Raw genomic sequence first — 23,147 nt, 5'->3', positions numbered from 1 at the left:
AAGTAAACTTAAAAAAAAACAACACTTGATAAAAAATGTGGAATAGAGACTGATAATTGGGAGTCACAGTCTACTTGAACATACTGTGTGTTGAGATTGCCCCCTACTGGCCCTTTCTTCAGAAGCATGAGAGGTGATTCAAACCACTTGTTCCTGGATTAGCATTTAGATTTACTGCAGGTACACAAGACTTCACAGTGAGAACAGATGGAGACCAAGTGCTGACATGTGTTTATATGGAGAACGTAGAGCTGTAATATTGTCTATTTCTTTCATTTTGTTATTTAGATTTGATGAGAATAATGTTTCAATACTATCCACTGCATATGTTTTTATTTACTTTTTGGTTATTAAATCTATTTAATGTTGATCTGTTGTGGTTGAAGGAATCCGCTTCAGACGTCGTCTTTATTGGTGCTGGAACAAAACAACCAGAGAAAGAAAGTCTGCCAAAAAAGAAGCCGAGTTTGAGGAATGAAGGTTTTTACAGGGATGCTGCAATAAATACACGTGTTCAAGTGACGGATATGATTATTGAAACTTGACTTATATTAAATGGCAAAAAGCGAGTTACATTTAAGCCATTTCAAGGCCATGACGGGGAATCTTTTCATGACAAACACTTTGAATGCGTCATTTTGAGGAACAAAGAAGAGTTTAACAGGGTGTAATTAGCTACTGGAGTGAGCCTTTAAATGATCAGCATATCCCACTTTAATCAATAGACTGTTAAACACCAGCTCATTGAGAAAATATGCTGCCAACGTGCTGTCAAAAGGTTATGTGGCATCCAGCTCATTCCGTGTGTGAACCATTCATGATACGATTCAAGGTCAAAACAGTCGAGCTGAGACGTATCCGACTGTTTCCATATAATGCAGCTGAATGAATATATAAATGGAGGTGGATTTCAGCTGGTGGTGATGAGTGAGGAAGTATCAAGGTACAGCAGAGAGCCGCGGTGTAGAGGGGAATGATGCAGGAAGCCGCTCCATCCTCACGAGTCCTCTCCACTGATCAATACTCTGCAAGTAATGGAATTGTTTTGTTTTTTTCTCCTTCTTCCTTTTTCCTGATGAGGTTACCACTTCACTCCTGCAGAGGCAGAGCTTGAAAGATTCTCTCAGTGCCGTGTGAATAATTTTGACATGTAATCGTACGATAAATTGAAACTATTCAACATCCTTCCCAAGAGGTGTGACTCAGAAGCGAAGCAAAGGGGGGGGAAGAAATATGCCATACCTGATATCACAGAGGAAAGAGTGGAGCTGTTTACTGTATGCATGAACACACACACACACACACACACACACACACACACACACACACACACACACACACACACACACACACACACACACACACACACACACACACACACACACACACACACACACACACACACACACACACACACACACACACACACACACCGAAACAAGAGGGATATCTTGGAAACGCTCAAGAACTCAAATTTAAATGCACCACACCATCTTCATGCAGTTTGTTGAACTAATCCCACGACACACGCAAAAGACATTTACTATAAAGACACGTTATCCACACATCTTGGCAGAGATTTTGTTGTTTTTGTGCTGCAGGAGTTTTGTCCCACTCCCCTTGTTTGCGAAGAGCCTCCCACGTGGATTCCTGTGCCACGACGCAGCTTTTTCCTGCATCTCTCTGGGGTTTGCTGCAGCTCGGGCTCTATCAGCATGACTGATCTCATTTATCCTCGTCGCATCCAAAGAGGCCCGCGGTGTAGAGGGGAAGGGAGCTGCGGCGGCAGAAGCACAGATCATTGAGCTGTGCGGTTACGGAACAGCCGGGGACTCGCTTGCCTCCGTGTGCAGCAGAACTCCGGGGGTTTGCAGGAGATGTATGGTGCTTCATAATGGGAGAAACAAACAGACCACGACCCTCCACTGCACTGCATTATCTTCTGCACGGGATTAGTCTATCAATGTCAACCCCCGCCACAGCAACGAGCGTATGATTTAGTAGATTCTAACGCACATACCTCTGCCCAGCAGTCCACTTAAATTCAATCAAGCCCGGACCAAAGCTCCTTTAAGACGTGCACTGAACTCCGGATAATCTCCTGACATTCTCCAGAGGAGCTGCATGTGAGAATGCAAATGTTTTCCTACTAAAAACTCTGGGTAATGTCCGAATCAACATGAGAGCACAGAGATCCTCCGGAGGATTCACCACGAGTCCGTGGGTTGACGCTAAACTGAAAAGAAACCAAAGAGATTACAAATATATCAGGATGAAGAAGCGGCGCCATACACATAGAAGAGGCAGAATTCTAATTCCCTGGTGAAAACATCCAATCTCACAAGTGAAAACCACACCAGAATTCAGTGGATTCTTCCCTGACCCATTTCAGCCCCTCAGTTTTTGTGTAATGCTGCTAACTAACAGACAAACAAACAAACAATCGCAGATGAAAACAGAACCTCCTTGGAGGCAGTGATAACCAAATGTTTCATAGTTGTCTTGGAGTGATGGGATCCCCGTCAATATAATAGTACATTTCTAAATTCTAATAAGGTATTTCCTGAACTGTGAGACCAGAGACGAAACCCTTATTCAATCAAACCCTCGAAATACCGTGAAAAAGACGAGGAATCTGAAAAACACTTCCTCGAGAGACACAATCACCCGTCTTCAGCAGTGAAAAAGATGAACGCGGACGTTTATTTGTATGCTGAGAATTCCTCCACAGAAAGAGAGACGCTCACTCTGCAAAACCCGCGAGAAAAACCCATCAGCTCATGACATCCATCTCCGCAGCTCCACTCACATTTTCTTTCCTTTGCTAGTAATTGATTTCTTCTTCAATTTATTAATATGGCCTGTGGAGCGCCTGGAGCGCAACGCTAGTTATCCGAGGCCCACCAGGACCCCGATCCCCGCAGATGAGCCGCATTAATAAGAGTGTTCAAGTAACGTATTGATTACAGAATCGATGTGGGTTTCTCTGCACGCTGCTCAAATGATTACTATAAAATGGAATGGCGTTAAGCAATGAGACTTAGTCCCTCTTTTTTCAATCATTTTGCTTCAATCTAAATTTCAATAGGCTCTTCTTTGATTGATCGCGTGTAAATCTTTAACGCAACCTTTCGTAACAAGAAGGGATCCAGAAAAATTGATCACCAGGTAACTGTTTTCCAACACCTCAAGGTTTTATTGATGAGGCGCTCACTGTTTTTTTTAAACAAGTGGATCTGGGAATAAGCGACATGTTGCACAAATAAGAAACACGCTAAGGAATCTGAATGACTGAATATCGACATTATACATCAATATGTGGCATTTCTTTTTCTAAACCATTACGTCAAAAGACTACATGTTTTCAATCTGAACGTTTACCCAGAAACCACTCTGTCTTCTGACTACATTTCCATTATTATACATGAGACACTTTTATGCATGTTTCTCCAAAAGATATAGATCCAGTATGTTTGACATTGCATGTTAGAAACTCATCAACATCTCCACTTGCTCGCGGTGAATCCTACGATGGATCTCCTGCTGTGTTCTCACATCGGCTCCCTCTGGACTCTCTGCAGACTTTTACTGGGGGAGTGACCGGAGAAAATCTGCAGAAAGTTCGGAAGCTCGCACTCGGATATTCGCGTTCACACATACAGCCCCCCCTCAGAATGTGCAGCTCTAGTGTTTATTGGTTCAGTTCATCTCTATTTCTCTGGTACTCACCTTTCCCACCACATGTTGCTGGAACAAACCAGGAAATGGCCTAAACACTTCCTGTATTTATACCTTTGGTGACATCAGCAGTGATGTCACTGGGAGCAACCATGTTTGAGGGGAGCAGTGCTAAGTTTCTTCATTATTATTTGCCATAATTTGTATATAGGCTTTCTGTCAATCTGCCAAATATGAGCTTACATGGTGACAAATGCCAGTGGAGGCTTTTTTAAAGTTGGTTCTAATAGATGACTTTCACCAGCCTGTTTCCAGGAGAGGCGTGACTAGCAAGAATGGTACGATCTGGGTCTATATAAGAAGTTGCCTTTTAATTGTCAGGGGAGAGGACATGAGAGTGAAGTTGTCTGCATGCGATGTGAAGCCATTTTGGTTGCGTTACGATGAATTGAGTTTTGTTGACTTAAGCTGAGTTAACTGGTATTTTTTGTTATTTTCATTACTCGTGTAACATGCCAGATATTTTTTAAATAGAATAAATCTCTTCAGGCCATGATGCAGAACGTCTGACCTTCTTGTAGCCTGGACAAAATGGATGTGAACCATGTGGTAAACCAGTATAATTAGATTCTATTGTAATTAAGGTTAATTTATAACACATTTGACATACAAATGAGTTTTTTTTACTTAGTTTTACTCATAAATAACAAAGGCAAGACCAGGCAAAAACACAGATAAAAGCAATTAACCCAGTTGTGAGTTTTTTTCAATGAAGAGATGTGGCGTTCCCCATCAGCGGACGTGGGACTAGAGGGAGAGCGCACTCTTGGGGAAGGACCGAGCATCTCCCAGTGTTCCAGAGGATACGGGTTAGTTTTCCTCACCCAACCCTATAGATATATCTTACTATAACCAATAAAAAACAAATTCATGCTAGGATGCATTTGGCAGCAGTAACAGAAAGACAGAGCAGCTCCTACATTTCTAATAACCCACCTTACTTAGCCAACAAAATACTTGTTTATTGTTTTTGTCTTTTATACAATAAATATGTTGAAAGAAGTGAATAAAGGATGTCTACACAAAGAGAAGATCAGGGACACCATCAGGCCTCATCAGTGCACTAGGCCTTATCACATCTCCACCCTCAGCGGGTTAGTTTGAGTGCAGTGGGATGAACGTTGCAGATGTCGAACCAGTGGCCATCCACCTCCTTGTGTGGCAGCAGGCCGTTCCGGGGCAGAGATGGCCGGCGCCAGCGATGGCGGCTGCCCACCACCTGCCAGAACCGCGAGCCCTTCAGCAGAAACACGGCATTGTGGGTATAGGAGAAGTAGGCAGCGTCGATGTTGCCATCTGGATGGTCTCCACTCACCACTGCGGGGAAAACTTCTCTGATGTTCCTGGGGAAGCCTCGTGCCAAGCTGTTGGCTTCCACGCTGAATGCGTACACCTGTTTGAACAGATAATTGTTCACCATCTTATTCAGTGATTTAATTACACGAAAACAAATCACAGAGGAAGCGTGACAAGTTTGTTTGCATGCGGAGGAACAATAAATGAGCTTGGGCTTTAAATGATTGTAAATCTCTGTTCTACAGACCAGTTTTGTCAAATTACAAGTCATATAAAGAACAAGTATTTGTGATGGACTTAAACCAGAGACAGATCAAAATCTTAAAGGGGCCCCAGGGCAAAAACATGCTCTTGCTCCCCCCCATGGAGACTCCCTACCAGGACACATAATGCCCTCTGTGCATCCCATATGTAGCCTGCTGACTCCTCATTTCTGTTACATACAGGGCACAGAGCAGATGTTACATGGCAGCTTCATTACAGTATTACAGCATTCATTACTGTATCCAAACCAAACAGTAGCCCCGTGCTGTAATAATAGACCTTCAGTTTAATTGTGTAACTTCAGAAAATTATTGACGAGAGAATACATTTGTAATATTACTGAATAAAGCCATAATGTTAATATAAAAAGTAAAAATTTCATGACAATAAGTCGCAATATTACGAAAAACAAAAATCGTGAATATACTGTTGTATAATGTTTCCTGGGGGTTTTGTACTGCCTGAGTGTCTTTGACGGGCTGTTGCCTACTCGAGTGGTGAATGAACTCCAGCCATCAGCCCACTGGGCTTCTCTCTCGCACCGTCCCCAAATCTACTGTTTCTGATTCTGACCCAACTAATCTAACATTATCTGTGAGCTCCCTCTGTACTTTGCCATTTGTCACAGAGGAGATAAGGGTGGGGTCTTACAAGCGTGTTTTTGAAGAAGTAGATGTGGGAGTCTCTCCTGTCGTAAAAGGCTGAGTCGATGGGACCGGACACCCCGGGGAAACCTTCAGAGATTAACCTTGGATAGCGATGACCTTCCGGGTCCTGTCTGAACACCTTGTCGTTCTCGCTGTCGTACCTCCAGAACCGAGTACCTGCTCAAGACAAAAACACTCCCTCAGTATTCTCTTTAAAGAAAAGGGCCACCCTCCTGATAAGTGTGATATCTGTACCTTTAAAGAAGTAAACAGCATCTCTTCTTCTGGACCACACATGCACACATGCATCTATGCCGTCCACGGGAATCCCACGCCAGCCGGCCTGCAGAGCCACTGGGTCGCCGTAACGTGTCCGGTTAGTTCTGTTCTCATACAGCCAGTACCAGCCATCTCTCATGAAGTAGGTGTTAAAGCGTATGGCCACCTCCCCGTAGGGCGTCTTCTCCTTCCTGATCCAGTCGAACACTGTGTTGAACCGACCTCTACAGGCGCCTGGGGAGAGAGAAGTGGGCCTTGGTGTCAGTCTGTGTAAATGGAACTGAACCTTATTGATCTCTGAATGTGTGTGTGAATGTAGACACTAGATGGTGCTGCAGCCATGTACCATAGAGGTGCTGTATGGCCTTCCTGTCCGTCCAGTCCATCTCGAAGCCAGACTCATGTGGCAGATAGCTGGGCTGCATTATAGATCCAGGTCTGTATATGTGGGGGAGACCTAAGACGTGGCCAATCTCATGAACTGCCACCTGCCACAGGTTGGAAGATTAAAACAAAGCTTCACCTAAACTTCACATTACTGATGATTCCTCTGCTTTTTGTTGAGGTACACTTACTTTGAGGAGGCTGATCCCACTGCCGGCGTTGGGACCAGTGAAGTGCTCATCGTCATCAAAGTGTATATCACCCAGGAACCAGGCGTGGGCAAATTCTTGACCTGTGCCGTCAAACCTCTGATTGCAGCCGAGATGCCTTCCTGAAAATAGGTCATATTGAGTTTGAGTATATGAATATATATATTTCTGCCAGAGTTTTTTAGAAAGGTGCATTGTCTTTTCTGTTTATTTGGATATAATAATGTCCACATGCAGTAAAGAGGAACACATATAATTCAGCTCCTCTGATGAAAGTCATCAAAGTTTTATTGTACAAAACAAACATATTGCAGCTCAATGAAAAACTAAACCACTGCAATATAGTGATTCTTAACATGAATATAATCCCATTTAAAAAGTGAAATGTGTATTTTCTGCAAATATCTGAGTGAACAAGTGAGTTTTACTATTAAAATATAATATCACTTATATGAAAATATGTTGTGTTGGGTTTCATACGTATTGGCTGAGAACTACCTGTTCCAAAGCCCAGCCTGATGTCAACATCCTCCAGCGGGGAGCGCGTGTCCTCCACGAACTCCAGCGGCGACACCTCGCTCCACATCCTGAAGGCCAGTCTGAAGATGTACCTCTGCTCCTCGACGGACAGCTGGCTGCTGTAGCCTTCTCCAATGAGCCTCCACCTCAGCACCTTCTTGGAAAAGGCCATGTAGCCGGTCTCGCTCACATCTCTCCTGCGTCTATGTTTGGACACGAGAGCGGCAAGGTGGCGTTTCCTGCGTCGCACTGCTTCACTCTGACGCGTGTTCACACTGATGTTTACCCCTTGAGAGTCTATGATGAGATGATCTGAGCTGTTCGTCAGAGAGGTGTCAGTGAATAAGTTCGATTCCTGTGTGTAATTCATGCTGGTGTCACTGGAAATGCCTGAGGGGACACTTTCTGTGTCATTAAAATTGAATAAGTCGTCTTCAGAGGAGTTTGCTGCAGCAAAAGAAGCATCACTTGTTCCACTAGTTTCTGTGCTGTTACTATCTGTGTCATTATAAGCATCACCAGGACTCATTTCCATATCTGAGGTGCTGCTGTTCTCGGCTGCTTCAGGGGCGTTCAGGTCAACCTCCATGTCAGGGACCCCGCATCTCGGTTTGTTCATGGCCAGCTTTGTGGTCTCATCGAACAGGCCTGTGACAGGCAGGCCCGACAGCTTCTGGAACTCCTTAAGTGCAGAAGTAAAGGCTTCGCTCTCAGTTGGTCTCTTGTGGTTATCTTCGTCGCCCTTCTGAGGATCATCCCTTGACTGAGGCCCTGAGGACCCCTCCTGTATCGTGGCTTGGAGTTCATCCAGGAGGTCGTCATTAAAATTTGTGTGTGACTCTTCAAACTGGATTTCCTCCCAGTTCACTGGCTTCATGAATCCATACCTGGAGAGAAATACCTACAAGAGAGGAGTTAAAGTACATTTGGGTCCTGTAATGTATCATGAGACGTATAATCAAACAGATGTGAATGTTTTAAAAGAGAAAGAAATTACCTCTGCTGTGTACGTGTCTGTTATAACCTCAGCTTGGTGAGAACTGAGGGTTTGCACATCAGAATGATCCCGACTGTGGAAAAGTTTCTCTGCATCAGCGAAGCTAATGCTCGTCCAAAAAAGCGAAATGATCAGCTGGGTAGAAGTCAGCATCGTGGCGTTGGTTCACTCCTGAGATTAAATAAAAGTCAAGGCAAGTGAGCAGCAAGTGTTTTAAAGGCTAATCCTGACTGTAGCCGCACCCACGTGAAGGTGCGACTCTCTGGAGATGTCCCACTTTTCTCACCTCGGGGTGAAATGTAAACCTGTCTTTTGACTGGATTGTGTGGACGTGTGATACACGCTCTACTGATTCTAAATGGACTGTTAGAAAGACGTGAAGCGCTTTGCTTTCATGTGGACATGAAAGTGACAGTGCTTTAGGACAACCATGACCTGTGCCACACACACACACTTGAGTGTTTTACAGTGAATAACCACCATGAACAAACCGTCCCAACACCAAACGGACCCAAGTTTATTTTCAAAAATAATCACTTACTTGTGTTTAACATAAATAAATACACAATCATATTCACATACATTACTGTGGCCTCTCTGGCACAAGACGCCACTTTTTTCTCTATGGCGAAGTATCTTAAATAAACATTCATAAATTGCAAGATAAGAGCATAAAGTTAAACAGACAAATGGCAACACAAATAAATAATACAGAATATAAAAAAATAGAGAATTTAAGTGGATGATTTTAAAGTGGCGGGGGTTGTAGAGCTTTGGCCATCGCTGCAGCCAGGTGCTCCGCGGTTGGCTTCTCTGCAGTGCAGCTGACACACAGGCCTTCTGCCACCATTGCGTCTTGTGTGGTCGGCCCTATGGCTGCAAACTGGAAACACAGATACGTGACAGTCAGAGGCATGGACGATCTGTTAATGGCTGTAGATTCCTTCAATTTGTATGTGTGCGACTGAATGAGGAGGTTATACCTTTATTTCCATGAAGTGTTCACCCGACAACCTCCGCACCACTTCTAGGCAAAACTTCACTCCGGATGGGCTGAAGAAAGCTACGCTGGCCGGGGCTCCCTGTCAACGCACAGACAAAGTGAGCACTTTCACCATAAAATGTGTTCTCTAACGTGTATTCAGTGTTTGTACCTGCTCTGTAAAGTAGTTATTCAGGTTTTTCTCCAGATCTGGATGTTCGGCTGTTTGATAGACAGTCAGCGTCTCTAGGGGCACTCCTGGAAACAAAGACAGATCGATCCCCACAGTTATAAAGGTAGCACAAATTACTATTTTATAATTAGTATAACCCCAGTGGGACTTTTACCAAAAGAGGGGGGGATGCTTACCACTTTCCCTCAGAGCCGTAGGCAAGACTTCTCTTTTGATTGAGCCACAGGGGAAAAAAAGTGGTGGAATATTTGTGTCCTCTCCTACGATGAGAATTAATTTAAAGGTCGTATTAGTTATCAGAACAATCACTAATCTTCAAATTAAGTGAACCCTGATGACACATAGTACGAGTATGAAATAATATCGTACGTTCAATGATAACACGTGATAGGGCCTCTGCCGTCCCTGTGTCCTCCCCCAAAGGATTCAGACCCAGATTTCGCACTGTGGATTAAACACAAAAGGGATGAATAACATATGCAATGGTGAAATCATGCACATATAACAATAATAATTTGAAAAACTGCTGACGTTGACCATGAACAAAGAAGGTGAAACACACATCAGGATCGTGCTGCACCTGTGTCACAGCAAACTGTCACTTGTGTACAACCTATTTTCTAAACGACTGAGGGGCAGTAACATCACTTCACACGTCCCCGTGAGCACCAGGTGCCGGACACACTCTGCTGCAGCGAGCATTGACACAGCCGAGGTTTTATAACAAGCACTATGCACAAAGTCTGACTTTTAGAAAAAACATATTCTGGGAGAAAAGTGTTTTCAGACGTGACCATGACTCACCTAAAGCAGCAGTTGCCTTCCCGACCACATAGATGGACTTGGTGTTCCATTTGTCTTTCACGGAGCTGTTCCACTCTGAATTAAGAATTAGGAGAAATTGAACTGATTTAATTAAACTTGAATTAAATTGTTTCAGAGATCAGTTAGCAATCCAGACATATATTCTATTTTAACACGTGCTTCCAGGGGATTGCGATCATTATGAGGTGTTAGTGTAGTTTTCTGTTTAGTCTCACCCTCCCTTCTTTCTTCTGCTTCTAAGCACATTTTCACGACCTCTACCGCTCTGGGACTGGTGAATACGAGTCCTCTGTACTTTTCTGGTTGGAAAAGCTAAAAAATAAAAGGCTGAGAATGTGAAATACAAGAACACAAATGACAAAAACATTGAATTTATTCTGATGTATACTGTCACGGTGTAATTTACCTTATCCGACAACGTGTTTAAGGAGACAAACTTAAAAGACAGCACAGGGATCAAGGTGGCTTTGTGCCCGTGGGACGCCAGCTCCTGGAGAATCGAACGAAAGGATAAGCAGCCAAATGCAAAAAAAAAAAACATATTAAAAACCTGACAAATGCTCCATATCATTAGCTGCAAGATCCTGTGGAGAAAACTGTCTCTACCTTGATGTAAGGATCCGGCTCAGTCTCTCCATCTCTCGGCTCTTTCAGGAGCAGCACATGCATCTTGGTAATAACCTTTAAAAACGGAGTATTGACAAAATAAACGAGCAGAAAGCAGGGAGCAGTGTGAAGACAGCTGTGGGACCTGCACAAACCCAGAGGACAGTGGGTGTGAGGGACACAACGAGCTCAGCTACACCCTCAAACTGCCATGTGCCGCCCGCTGATAACAAATATGTCCCCTCACGATTATTGGACAGTAATCAGAAGATGAATAAACAGTTTAAACCCTTGTCTGCAGCTCCAACATGTCCTCCTGCCCTGTTGTTTGTTTACATTAGCAAGACACGCGGACACGTTAGCCCCGATCAGCTGTTCCCTGAATAGAAGCTACCATCTATACCCGGAGAACATATTTAATCTTTCTAGTGTTATACGATGATGTATATGTGCAACATGTGGTTATAAACACTACATGATACACACAATGCCGGTACCTGGAGTTGTTCTTACAGCTGAGCGAGTGACGGCTCCAGCCATGGTGAAGAACGGGAAGATTAAACAGTGACTATTTCACTAACCTCTCAAAAAAAGCGTTTTATGTCATAAAAACAAACGTATCTATAGTGATAACAATAATTAAGCTAATAAGCGATGTGAATATCTATTTATAACAGTAAAATAGTAGTTTTGATAAAGTTTAAAAAGCGGCCACCCCTTTTCCCTAAATGGTTCCTTCCGCTTTACCAACGGCTAACCGGAAGCCATTGCGGCTCTAACGGTTGCTGCGCAAGGCTGCCCGTCGTGTACATTCGGAGCCGTAATGGCGGCTTCACTGTGTCACTTTCACCGGATCTCTCTCTCGCCCTGAGGCTGAACTTTAACACCCTGTGCGCCGCCCACTCTCGGGTGACACGCGTGGTGTGTAGATCTCTTCGCAAGCAGCATGGCGTCGATGGCTAAGAAGAGAGCGGTGGGTCTGGGTGAAAATCCCAAGGAGGGCGACAGCAGCTCCGACGAGAGCCGGGAGGAGGAGGGGGATTCCGGGCAGGAGGACAGCGAGGCGTCGGATGAAGAGATCAACGAGGTGAATTTACCCGGAACACGCGTTCACTGGCCTCTGCTGGGCTAACTAGCTAGCAGGCTAACCCAGCTGTTACTTTCACGATGAAGTATTTTAGATGGATATTTAAGATGTAACGTTATTATATGAATGTAAATATACTTAAAAGTATTCACAGTACACGTCAACAAACCTGCTCAAGAGAAACTAAACCCTGAGAGTTAACGAATTAGCTTCTCTGTTATTGTCGTAGCAACGAAAGTAGCCGTGATTAATGACTTGTTAAATGTTGTTCTTTGTTTGTAACTGCTGTGTTTTCTTCTTCTTCTTCTCCAGGAAATCACTGTGGACTTCGAAGCTCACACGATCTCAGCCAATGACTTCAATGGCGTCAAGAGGCTGCTGCAACAGGTCTGTTTGGGACAGCGTGTTCGCCCCCTGAGCACTTTATTAGGAACACCACCATAACACTGCACAGGGTTTCCCCTTGCTCCCCAGAGGAGCCTCGGGTGTTTTTGTCTTGGGTCTCCACAAGTTCATTCATTCAATCATTTTTATTCATTTAGAAATGTAAATACAAAAATAGATAAATTATACAAACAAGTTAAAATATAAATAAACCCGAAACAAGTTTACAAACACTTATCTACATATTCGAAAAATGAGTGAGAAGAATATAAAACGTTTAGCGTGACGAAGTGTGACCTCCCTTCTCTTATGTTTGCACACAGCTCTTCCTGAAGGCTCATGTAAACACATCAGAGATCACAGACCTCATCATTCAGCAGAATCATATTGGAAGTGTCATCAAGGTGAGTTGCTCAGCTGTCTAATCTCATTTTACAATTCAAAGGGTTGCAGCTCACACATGTATTCACCGGCTCCTTCTCTTTGTTCCAGCAAGCTGAGGTACCAGAGGACAGTGATGACGAGGACCCAGACGAGGTGTTCGGGTTCATCACAATGCTCAACCTGACGGAGAGGAAGGTAAACAAAGGCCTTACAAACAGGCTTTTATTATAAACCGTGGCCATTCATTTTAATTTCAGCTGTATGTGTGTCTTATTCTGCCGGCAGGATGTGCAGTGTGTGGAGGAGGTGAAGGATCTGCTCGTGGATCAGTGTGAGAAGAACTCCACCCCCAGCATGACAGAGCAGCTGGAGCAGATCCTCAGCGACACCAGCAAGCCCGTGGGGCTCCTGCTGAGCGAGCGCTTCATCAACGTCCCTCCACAGATCGCCCTTCCTCTGCACAAACAGCTCCAGTGAGTTCATGCTATGTCCTCGTCTGTCCTCCTGAGTATGTTCTTAAATAGAGAAATCTATATATAATAATATAATATATATAAAACCTCAGTAAAGGTTAATGGTCTTTTGAAGGTGTTGTCTGCATGAAAGTAAAACCAAATGTAATTCTGTCCCCCAGGGAAGAAATAGCTGAAGCTCAGAGGACGAACAAGCCCAGTGGGAAGTGTCACTATTGTCTGATGATCAGCAAGACCTGCAAAGAGCCAACCAAGAGCATCCCCGCCAGAGGAGGACCTCCGAAAGAGGAGTACTTGTTTGTCAACGCAGAGGAGGAATTCTTCTATGAGGTAAATACAAGCAGTCTTAGAATGCAGGATAATATACAGGAACTATGCCCATACTATAATTAGATAATAACTTAGTTCTTCAGATGCAGTTTCTTTGTTGCTCTAGTGTTTAATGTGATGTAAAACACGTCTAAATGTTCTTGTAGTTCTAAGCGTTGTCTGTTTTCTCCTCATAGCAAGCCACCATGAAGTTCCACTACTCGGTCCAGGACGAGACGGACTCCTGTTTGAGCGGCAGATGGTCGTTTGAAGACGTCCCCATGAAGCCCTTCAGGACGGTGATGCTGATCCCTGCAGACAGATTCCCCATCATCATGGACAAACTCAAAGAATACTTAACTGTGTGAACCCCACATTAAACCAAAGCCACCTAAGTACACACTGAGGAATTTCAGGGTCATGGAAATGGTTCACTACTCTCTTTAGAGACGTTTGGTACCATCAGCTACAGCAGTGTCACTATTGTAAAGAGTTTTTTTTCTACAAATTCCAGGTTCATTTAAGAAAGGAGGCTGAAGGATATCACCACATGCTCGGCTTATAGTGCAGAAATATACAACTGTTACATTGTGAATAGAAGTAGATCAGCACAGTCATGTTTCTTACAGATTACGAACCATGTGTATATGAAATTGGTAATTTTGGACTCTAGTCTCAGTGGATGGAGGAAAAGGGGTTATTTGCTAATTTAGTCAAATGATTTACTAATTTGATAACAGTTCCTGATTTGTCTTTGATGAAAGCTGATTTGTAACCAATTTGATCTGGTTCAATTTGCTATTAAATCATATATACAATCATTTGTTTTTGTCGATCAACAATTTCTAATAATCAAGCACCTCACAAGATCTCTTGACTGATTACTAATGATTATAGATCTGCATGTCAACTCACCCATAAGGTTCATAATGTTAGTCTTTGCATAATGACCAAGGGGAAGGAGTAGACAATGGGCCAGGTTCTCTTTTTGAATCTGCCTCCTTTGGTTTCGTCACCGAAGATGTGACATGTCTGTTCTCTCTTTAAAGAACAGCAAGCATCACCCATCTGCTGCTATTTGAAGTCTAAAAATCTTCACAGCTTCTGAGATACTGGTGTTTCCAGACAGACAGCGGTGAGGGGGAGAGGACGGAACATAATGAATCTAGAATGGCACTCAGACAGCACATACTTCCACCAAGACCCAACAGTTCCCTTACAAAAACACATTTAAATTCACTAATGCAGATTTTTATTTAGATCTGCACCAAATCGCGCACACTCATAAATATCAGTTTCATCAAGATCCATGAATTATTCTGAGAAATCAATTAAAAATGTGAAAACGCTCTCACAATGTCAAAGAAAGTGAAAAATACATTCCTGGATTTGCTCCCTGATCTATCTGCGTCAAATTCTTTACGAGTTCGTCCCTGAACTGTGCCGCATCCTTCCACCAAGTTTTGTGGTGATGCATCCGGTAGATTTCGTGTAGTCTTGCTAACTGTCAGACAGAAAAAACAAACGAGCTGATGTGAAAACAAAAACTGGGAACCAGGAAACTTCCTCAGATACAGAACTCAAGAGAATACGAGACTTCGCATTGTTTCAGATCACAACGGATAAAAAGGGTTTGTGGTTTGTTTAGTACTTCTTACGTCAACTCACTAGAAAACACCTTCGGAATAAGTGAGCATATTGTACATGACACCATCAAAACAACTTTTAAGCAACAATTATTATTACAATAGTTGTTTTTCATTGGCTATAAATATTTTACAAGCAGTTAAGCATTTGACGTTAAGATACGAAGTTCTCAGATCATTGAATCACACATCGGTCGTAGCTCTGTGGCATCACGGCACAGCCGCTGCCGGCCTCACTGCTCAGTGTCGCAGCTTTCTGTTTCTCATCTTTCCGTTTTCTGTTTCCGTCTGGGTCCAACAGGCCTTGCAGTATTTCTTTGCTCTCACTAGATGGCAGATTGTAGAAGAAGTAGAGTGGCACCATTTGAATGAACCTAGAAAAGATGGAAAAACAAGACTGAATATCGTCAACACTTTTTATGTGGAAAACAACAAATCCTAAAAAGAACTTCTGTGGGGGTTTAAAAGAGGATTCAAAAGATTATAACCAAATGGCTCAATTTTACTATTATGATAAAAGCATCAAGATATTTGTCCACCAGCGTGGCGAAAACAAAACCCACGAGAACTCAGATGTAATCGGCTTGTGCACATGGTGGTTTGGTGTTAATAAGGGATTGACTTACACTTGTGGAGACATTTCAGACACTGTTCTCATGTAGTTGTTCTCCGACAGGGTGTACTCGTGGAAAACCACCCACTCCGGGAGCCCGAGCTTCTGCGACTGAGCGCCGTAACCGGAGTGCGGGTGAACCTGGGCCATGTGCTTGTGCGTCAGAATGAAGTAGTTTCCTGCTCCGTCTACATCTCTAGCGATCTGCAGGGGGAAAAAAGTAGATGCTGTAAACGTGGATTCAGTTTAGGAGGGAAGATTCATCAATGCTGACACTAAGTTTCCGTATACCTGCATGAAGAACCCAGCCAGCAGAGCCCTTTTGAGGTTGAGCGTGTTCGTCTTGGTTCCAAACGAGGGGTCCGAGATGGGAAGCTCGATCCGGTTCAAAGTGTCGGTCAACTCTGATCGAATGGCCTCAGCTTTCTTCAGGGCAGAGTGATCCAAGAAATAGTCCTGGCACCACTTTTCAGAATTGATGTCTGGTGGAAAAAATGCATTATGACGGAGTTTTAGAAACAGGGTCTTAGAAGAGAAGTACATTCAAAACATTGCTCAGCTTGGATCAGGTCCTCGAGAATTAAATAAGATTAAGATCTTTTAAATCTGTAGTAAAAACAAACCAGTGACAGGAGGAAATTAATGACGACATCTTTCTGAAGATTAATCCATGGGTAATAGGATTTATTTAAATTCTCAATGTTAATACCTTGTTTTTCTTTTTTGAAGATCTTCATATTAATTAGATACCAGGTTTCCCCTCTCCTGTATGATTTTTTTTTTTTATTCCTGGTGAAGTGAAATGTAAAAGCACATTTAAGTGCATTGTCTTTTTTAAACAAACTTGTTTTGGTACGTTCAATGTTACAAGGATTAAGTTTTCCTACATTAAATAAAAGATATAAGATCAGTGAGGATGAATCAGGGCCAGTGTCTGTAGCGCTACAACCGCAGCATGATTAAAAGTGTACGAGTGTATTGGTTCTGTTCTTTAGCATCGTCTCACATTGTTCTCTCTGGCTTTGTCTGAATGCATTGTAGATGTTAATGAGGGTGAAGTGGTCTCCTTCAGGGTGCTGGAACTTCCTGTGACACTGGACAGCTTCGTGGCTCAGACCGGCAGGTGGCTTCAGGAAGCAGCTCGGAGCTGAAGGACGAGGACACAACGAGGTCAGCGTCAGTGAGACAAGACACTCTGACCACAGACTGGTTCAGTGTCTGAGAGAAACTACAACAGCACCCATATGGTGAGATGAACCAAATATAAGATTTTCAATCCTTAGGAGAACTTGTATCAATTCTTATTCTAGTCGAGTCGCACACGTACCAGACAGCATCGCTGCGATCGTCAGCATCTCACTCACACAGTCGAACTCGCAGGACGCGAGCAGAGCTTTGGCCATCTGAGGCTCCAGAGGGATTTCAGACATTATGATGCCGATCTCGGACAAGTTGCCGTCATCATCCAAAGCTGCGAGGTAGTCGAGCTCCTCTAGCGCCTGCATGAGACCCTCAGGATCTGACAAAACGAATACAGGAATTATTATGTGTCGTTTGTTAAGTGCAGTGCCCATTAAAAATATGCTTTTTTTTTATAAACTCACAAAATAACAAAACCTAAGTAAGGTCTAAGATTCCCAGGGTCCTCAGCAACACAGCCGGTGAGTTTGAGGTTGAAAGGCTGAGCGATTGTCAAGAAAATCAATGTATTTAACTTCTCTCATCTCTATAATATATATCACATCATAGCAAGTTGTTCATCACCCATACTTCATGATGTGGAGAATTAGTAAATTCCTGACTTTAGTGCCTCCTAGTGGTAGCATAAAAAAACATGCTGTGATAGAGGAAATATATGGGCGAAAAAGTGATGCGTAGAAATTTTTACAAACTTGCACCATAAGAATCCTTTTAGGACTTTATGGCTTCAAGTTTTCTATTCCCCACATTCTCTCACTCAGGAGAATATGAATCATGCACATCGGGGAAAAGTCATTTTTGTGCCAGAATTCTGCAAGAATGGAGAGATGTTACAATACATTTGGCGTGTACCTTCCCTTCATTGTACTGGTTTGGCGCTGCCCTAATGAGACATGTTGTGTAATCGTTAATGAGCTGGCCTCTTTCTAGCCTGTCCTGTTCATGTGAGGGGAGGTCAGAGCTCAGACAATGGTTGGTCGCAGGGCCCTGTCAGCTCAGCTAAATCATGGCTGACTGGGCCCAAACAGCTACACAGAGCAAATTCATCTGTCTTCCTTCAGCCACAGAAAAAAACTCCCACACACACACACACTTCTGTTTTTTTTTTAAGGGTGGGAGAGAGGGATGCCGTCTGTGGGAAACTGTAACCCAAAATAAAATGTAGTCATGAATCGCGTTCCAGTAGTCACTCGTCCAAAGCTTCCCCCCTGGGAGGATACTTCACCTGGTCGGTCGATGAAGTCGCACTGTCCGAGGCCGGCTATCTCCATCCTTTTTAGGAATAGGGCCGTTGGCGTGATGTTGGACTCCAGGATCTGTGGTGTGTTCTCTGCAGGAAGCTGACTCTCCTCTGGATACAGGCAGAAACATTTACCTGGGAAATAAATTGAACCCAATTCAGTGAGATAACAAGGTGATGGTGGTTATTTGATATATTATGTAATAGTTTGACTTTCAAATCATCAGAAACAAACATTTTCAACCTTTTCCAATTGTTCAACTATTGTCCAGCTCCATGTCTATCACACATACCTGTTGGCCCAGACAGCTGCTTGCGTAGGTCTGCCTGACATTGACTGATGGGTTCAAGAACCTCGGAGTTAGCTCTTATTCTTGGATTGTACACCTACAGTAGGAGGTGAAACCCAAATACTAATTAATGTCATCAGAACACTCATTTAGGTGGATATTCATCATTGGAAGGAATACCTTACCATTTTTTTCTGGACTCCTGTGTCGATGACAAAGTTGAGGGACTCTATCGCCCAACACATGTCCTCGCCCTGTTGGGTGGAGAGGAAAACTCTCCTGGACGTCTTTGAGTCTGGTTGCTTGGTCAGGAAAGGCAGTAGCGCTCCCTGGCCTGGGCACAGGACCACGGGTACCATCTCCCCCAAGTCGGCCCCCAGCCTGGTGCCTTCTCTCTGGAGGATGCTTTGGGCACAGCGGGCCTCCTAAAAGTAGAGGTTTGTTAAACCAATCTTAGCTCTGAGCCCAATGGAACCACTCGTGAAAAATTGCAAAAACAATCTCATACCTCGTCTGAGGCAAAAAACACGACAATGTCTCCGTCCTCTTTGGCTCGATGGATCTCCAGCACCAGCCTCAGCGCCGAGTAGAAGTAGTCCTTGTTGTCGCTGTTGCTGTGGACCACCTCAGCAGGACACGAGGCCTCCAGATTGATGAGAGGGATGCTGCCGTAACGTTTCAGCAGCTTGTCAGTCATGGGCTGGACGGCGAGGACCACCACCCTGAGCTCTGGCCTCTGCAGCAGGATGTCCTTGAGGAGACCCAGTAGTATGTCTGTGCTAACTGTCCTCTCGTGGGCCTGGTCGATAATAATGGCTCCATAGTGCTCCAGGAAAGGGTCTGACATCATCTCTCTCAGCAGCATATCATCAGTGCAGTATCTGGGTAATTAAAGCCATCAGAGGGGTGTTATGAAGCAATAACTTTACTTGACAGCAGCACAAGTGGCAACTAAGGATTATAGCAATAATATATGTATAAATCTTTCTTCTTGACACTTCTAATACCGAATTTTGGGCCGTTTGGGGCTCGGAGAAACAAGTTGGGAACATTTCTAAGCTTATATGGTGAGTAAACAGTTACTCCATTGCACATCCAGCATTATCACTCTTGGAGTTGGGATTCTGTTCACCTGCAGAAATGTAAGTCCAACATTCACTCTATTTTAGCTTCATTTTTGGTCTCCACCTACTCCTGAGAAAAATGTAGCTGTCTGTGGCGCACAAACACAAGGCCGTAGGAGCCTCGGACAGATAAATAATAAGCTCGCTAAAGCTCAGTAAAGTTGTGAAGCTGCAGGTTTGGGTAATAATTATTTCTAAGTTCATCACAAGCAACTTCGCTCAAATTGTTTTGACATTTTGTTTCATGTAAAATACAGAATTTGATTTATTCATATTCATAGAATTTGCATGCAGAGTCGGTCTATCTAACTGGTGGACAACAAATCCAACCTTCACCAAGAGTGGCCCAGTTCTACAGGAGAAACATGACAGTCTCTGAGTGATGTGTGACAGAGAAAGTGCTGCACATAGATGCACTGTATGAATGTGTGTGAATGGGTGAATGGCTAAACTGCACTGTAAAGAGCTTTGAATGGTTATCAAGACTAGAAAAACACTATAAATACAAACCATTTACCATTCGCTTTTTCAATATATGGTGATGACCATACATGACTTCAAAATTGTATATTTAATGTAGATGGAAGCTGAATCTTCACTGGACAACATCGCTCAGTGTTTGTGTGTGTGTGTGTGTGTGTGTGTGTGTGTGTGTGTGTGTGTGTGTGTGTGTGTGTGTGTGTGTGTGTGTGTGTGTGTGTGTGTGTGTGTGTGTGTGTGTGTGTGTGTGTGTGTGTGTGTGTGTGTGTGTGTGTGTGTGTGTGTGTGTGTGTGTGTACCACCCATCTGCTGAGGAGCAGAGGGGTGGAACAAACTAAGAGTGACAGTGATAGTTTGTGGATGATGTTAAAGTGTCAGTCTGCGATGCTGCTGCCGGCTGTGAAACAGACTGGGAGCTTGTCACGAACCTCAGGACAGTGTCAGAGGAGCAGCAGGTCTCCAGAGGGATGGTGTAACCCACTTCGTGGCCGATGTTCACGTCCATCTCATCAGCCACGCGCAGGGCCAGATCCACGGCCTGCTGCCTGTTGGTCTGCGTGCACACGACCATGCCATGCTGGTACTGGGCAGACAGGCAGAACTCTGCGCACCACTGAGGGATCTGAGAGAGAACAGCCACTGGATGTCTTTACAGTGCTTTGGATTATTTCTTCTCCATTAAACAGAACATTTTTCTATTTATTTACATCATCCCGGTTCTCCCTGGCAGGGATCCTTTCAGGATTGCACTGACGGCTTTTGTTTAAGCACACAGCAAAACAAACACTGACAGGATATATCCTCTGGTATTATCGCTCATAATGCAAAATTGCTTTGGCAGCATGTGGCGGCTCCAGCGGATCAGGGCTTAGCAGCAGGAGGTCCCCTAACACCCCTGCTGGAGCCTTTGTGCTGGCTGACAGGCAGGCAGGCAGGCTGGAGCTGGGACAGCATCACAGTAACACAACAGCATCTGCTGAGCTGGGCAGCTTGTTCACACTGACTCACATCATATGGTGCTTTGGTTTAAAAGAACATCCCCGAGAATCAAAACTATGTGTAAGACAGAAGTTGTGCTGAGAGGCAGATGAAGGTGGAAATACTGGACAGAAAAAAAATACTTATAGAGGATGTACTGTACTTCAAATCAATCATGGGGAGCTTTTCAAATGTGCGGTTAGAGGGCTGGACTGAACATGAGGCATAAAGTCATAATAAGTGGGTTATGTTTTGGTATTTGGGTCCAAATGTAAATCTAAAAGTAGATTAAATATAAAGAAATGAAGGAGCTTGCACTATTATTTGTGGCTGATGCCCTAAGCCCCTAAATATTGATTAATGTAACTTCATCCAATATGACTTTTTTAAAAACACACAAAATCTTTCTGGCAGTTTTTCTCCTCCCCTCTCTTCCTCTCAGAGAATGAATATCATACGGTCTTACCTGTGTACTCCTCCCAGTCTTGGCTGTCGCACTCACAATCACCAGCTGGTTGCTCACCAGAGCTTCCTCGAACTCACACCTGAGCTTCCACACAGGCAGAGTCTTCCTCTCCTGCAGCAGTTTGTAGTAACGCGAGGAAAAGGGCAACCCATCGAACTGATTCAGCTCCAGATCGTCTCCGAAGCCGAACGACTCTTCCCCGGGACAGTCAACACTCTCAGAAGCGCAGACTTCTGCTGTCTCCGCTGGATTCTGTTCCTCCGACATGAGAGCGCACGGATGATTCTTTCCCCCTCCTCCCTTCCAAACAAGCTACAAGTCCATTAAGATTCAATCAGAAACGTGCTATTTTAAAAAACAATTAACCAGGATGGCTCCAATCTGCCGAAACTACAACCTGTCAAAGTTTGGATTTGTCCTCCTCGAGCCTGGCTGGCTGACGCGCAGTGCGCACCGGTGCGTAATTTCTCCTCCATGCAGCGTGGCTCCACACGTGCTCCACGCTGCTTATCGGGCTCCACGGTCAATACTGAGCGATGTGCACGATCTCGTCATAATCTCCTGAATATTATCCAAACGATCACGTGTTGAGCAGTGAGGAGGCTCTGATCTGATCCTAAAAATATCTCTCATGTTATGTTGAAAGGAAAAATAAAAATGTTGACAGTGTTTATTCAATAAGTGCTGTATATTGTTTTCAGCTGTAGAGATTATAATGCAATGCCCTGTTTCATTTCCACCACTTAAGTAGGTATATATATCGTTATAGGACATTAAGTGATAATTATGAGACAATACCTAAAGGGATGAGAAACCTTTTTAGAGTTAAGAGATAATATCATGATAAACATGTCATAATAAAAAAAAACACTAAATATTGGAAATAAAGATGTGGACTTTTTTCCAAGTTGTGTAAATGAGCTTTAAGACCATATTGTTTATTTTGAATTGTCAATTTTTTAAATTTAGATGAGAAGCATCAACTGGATTAGGTTGAACTCAATGCACTTACCCAATCAACACATTTACTTTAAGCAGGCTGCAGATTCACCACCAGGGGACGCTGTTTGGTCCTCTTCACTCCACTTCCACACACTTTTATCTTTACCTAATCTTCATGTGTCAGATCTGTTGTTTTTGAAACTATATCCCACGTGTCTGTGAGGAACCATGAACTATTAAATGTGGCCTAAAGGATTTTAATTGCACGCAAGTGTAGTTAAAATATTCAGCACTAAACACATTATTTTGGCCTTTGAATCCCAATTCTCTCCTTTTGTAGGGGGAAAATAAACTCTGCCAGGAATTATACACTCTGTGGGCAGGAGTCAGGGTCAGAACGTTCTTATCAGCACATTCTTAAAAGTATAATTTTTTAACACAAAATCCCACCTGCATGAATTAAAGCCCTCTCTTTAAAAATCCCTTACAAAGACCTTGGCAAATTACTCTTAGACAAAAGCTCTGACTATTGAAATAAGATAAACTGTCAGTGTTGAATGGTAAAAACCAATTACACTTGCACGGTGTGATT

The 23,147-nt window shown here is 43.6% G+C and overlaps 4 protein-coding genes across 5 annotated transcripts; 1 reads left to right on the top strand and 3 right to left on the bottom strand.

Annotated features, from left to right (window-relative positions):
• Window positions 1–4,530: 4,530 nt before the first annotated feature.
• On the bottom strand, window positions 4,531–8,788 carry mmp21 (matrix metallopeptidase 21). The gene is made up of 7 exons (XM_035146807.2): window positions 8,334–8,788; window positions 7,316–8,237; window positions 6,800–6,939; window positions 6,571–6,712; window positions 6,201–6,458; window positions 5,950–6,122; window positions 4,531–5,131 (listed from the first exon to the last, which is right to left on the bottom strand). The coding sequence occupies exons 1-7, from the start codon at window positions 8,484–8,486 to the stop codon at window positions 4,826–4,828; spliced, it is 2,094 nt and encodes a 697-aa protein (XP_035002698.2). The 5' UTR covers window positions 8,487–8,788; the 3' UTR covers window positions 4,531–4,825.
• A 38-nt stretch (window positions 8,789–8,826) lies between these two features.
• uros (uroporphyrinogen III synthase) lies at window positions 8,827–11,507 on the bottom strand. Of its 2 annotated transcripts, XM_035146809.1 has the most exons (10): window positions 11,437–11,507; window positions 10,940–11,014; window positions 10,740–10,823; window positions 10,549–10,645; window positions 10,313–10,387; window positions 9,878–9,952; window positions 9,685–9,768; window positions 9,488–9,573; window positions 9,317–9,415; window positions 8,827–9,216 (listed from the first exon to the last, which is right to left on the bottom strand). In XM_035146809.1, the coding sequence occupies exons 2-10, from the start codon at window positions 11,000–11,002 to the stop codon at window positions 9,082–9,084; spliced, it is 798 nt and encodes a 265-aa protein (XP_035002700.1). In that variant the 5' UTR covers window positions 11,003–11,014; window positions 11,437–11,507; the 3' UTR covers window positions 8,827–9,081. The 2 variants fall into 2 exon arrangements, with proteins under 2 accessions (XP_035002700.1, XP_035002699.1); XM_035146808.2 differs by lacking the exon at window positions 11,437–11,507 and having other exon boundaries at window positions 10,940–11,142.
• A 273-nt stretch (window positions 11,508–11,780) lies between these two features.
• LOC118100230 (BRCA2 and CDKN1A interacting protein) lies at window positions 11,781–14,397 on the top strand. Its single transcript, XM_035145090.1, has 7 exons — window positions 11,781–12,026; window positions 12,339–12,413; window positions 12,734–12,814; window positions 12,903–12,989; window positions 13,080–13,267; window positions 13,429–13,597; window positions 13,774–14,397. The coding sequence occupies exons 1-7, from the start codon at window positions 11,886–11,888 to the stop codon at window positions 13,942–13,944; spliced, it is 912 nt and encodes a 303-aa protein (XP_035000981.1). The 5' UTR covers window positions 11,781–11,885; the 3' UTR covers window positions 13,945–14,397.
• An 880-nt stretch (window positions 14,398–15,277) lies between these two features.
• dhx32a (DEAH (Asp-Glu-Ala-His) box polypeptide 32a) lies at window positions 15,278–22,162 on the bottom strand. Its single transcript, XM_035145089.2, has 11 exons — window positions 21,614–22,162; window positions 20,598–20,791; window positions 19,074–19,446; window positions 18,751–18,990; window positions 18,569–18,662; window positions 18,261–18,410; window positions 17,163–17,354; window positions 16,842–16,982; window positions 16,127–16,317; window positions 15,849–16,039; window positions 15,278–15,596 (listed from the first exon to the last, which is right to left on the bottom strand). The coding sequence occupies exons 1-11, from the start codon at window positions 21,878–21,880 to the stop codon at window positions 15,398–15,400; spliced, it is 2,232 nt and encodes a 743-aa protein (XP_035000980.2). The 5' UTR covers window positions 21,881–22,162; the 3' UTR covers window positions 15,278–15,397.
• Between the last annotated feature and the right edge of the window lie 985 nt (window positions 22,163–23,147).

This window comes from Hippoglossus stenolepis, chromosome 21 (assembly GCF_022539355.2).
Source record: "Hippoglossus stenolepis isolate QCI-W04-F060 chromosome 21, HSTE1.2, whole genome shotgun sequence".
Taxonomy (NCBI): Eukaryota; Metazoa; Chordata; class Actinopteri; order Pleuronectiformes; family Pleuronectidae; genus Hippoglossus; species Hippoglossus stenolepis.
This window is presented reverse-complemented; position numbering and strand designations above follow the sequence as displayed.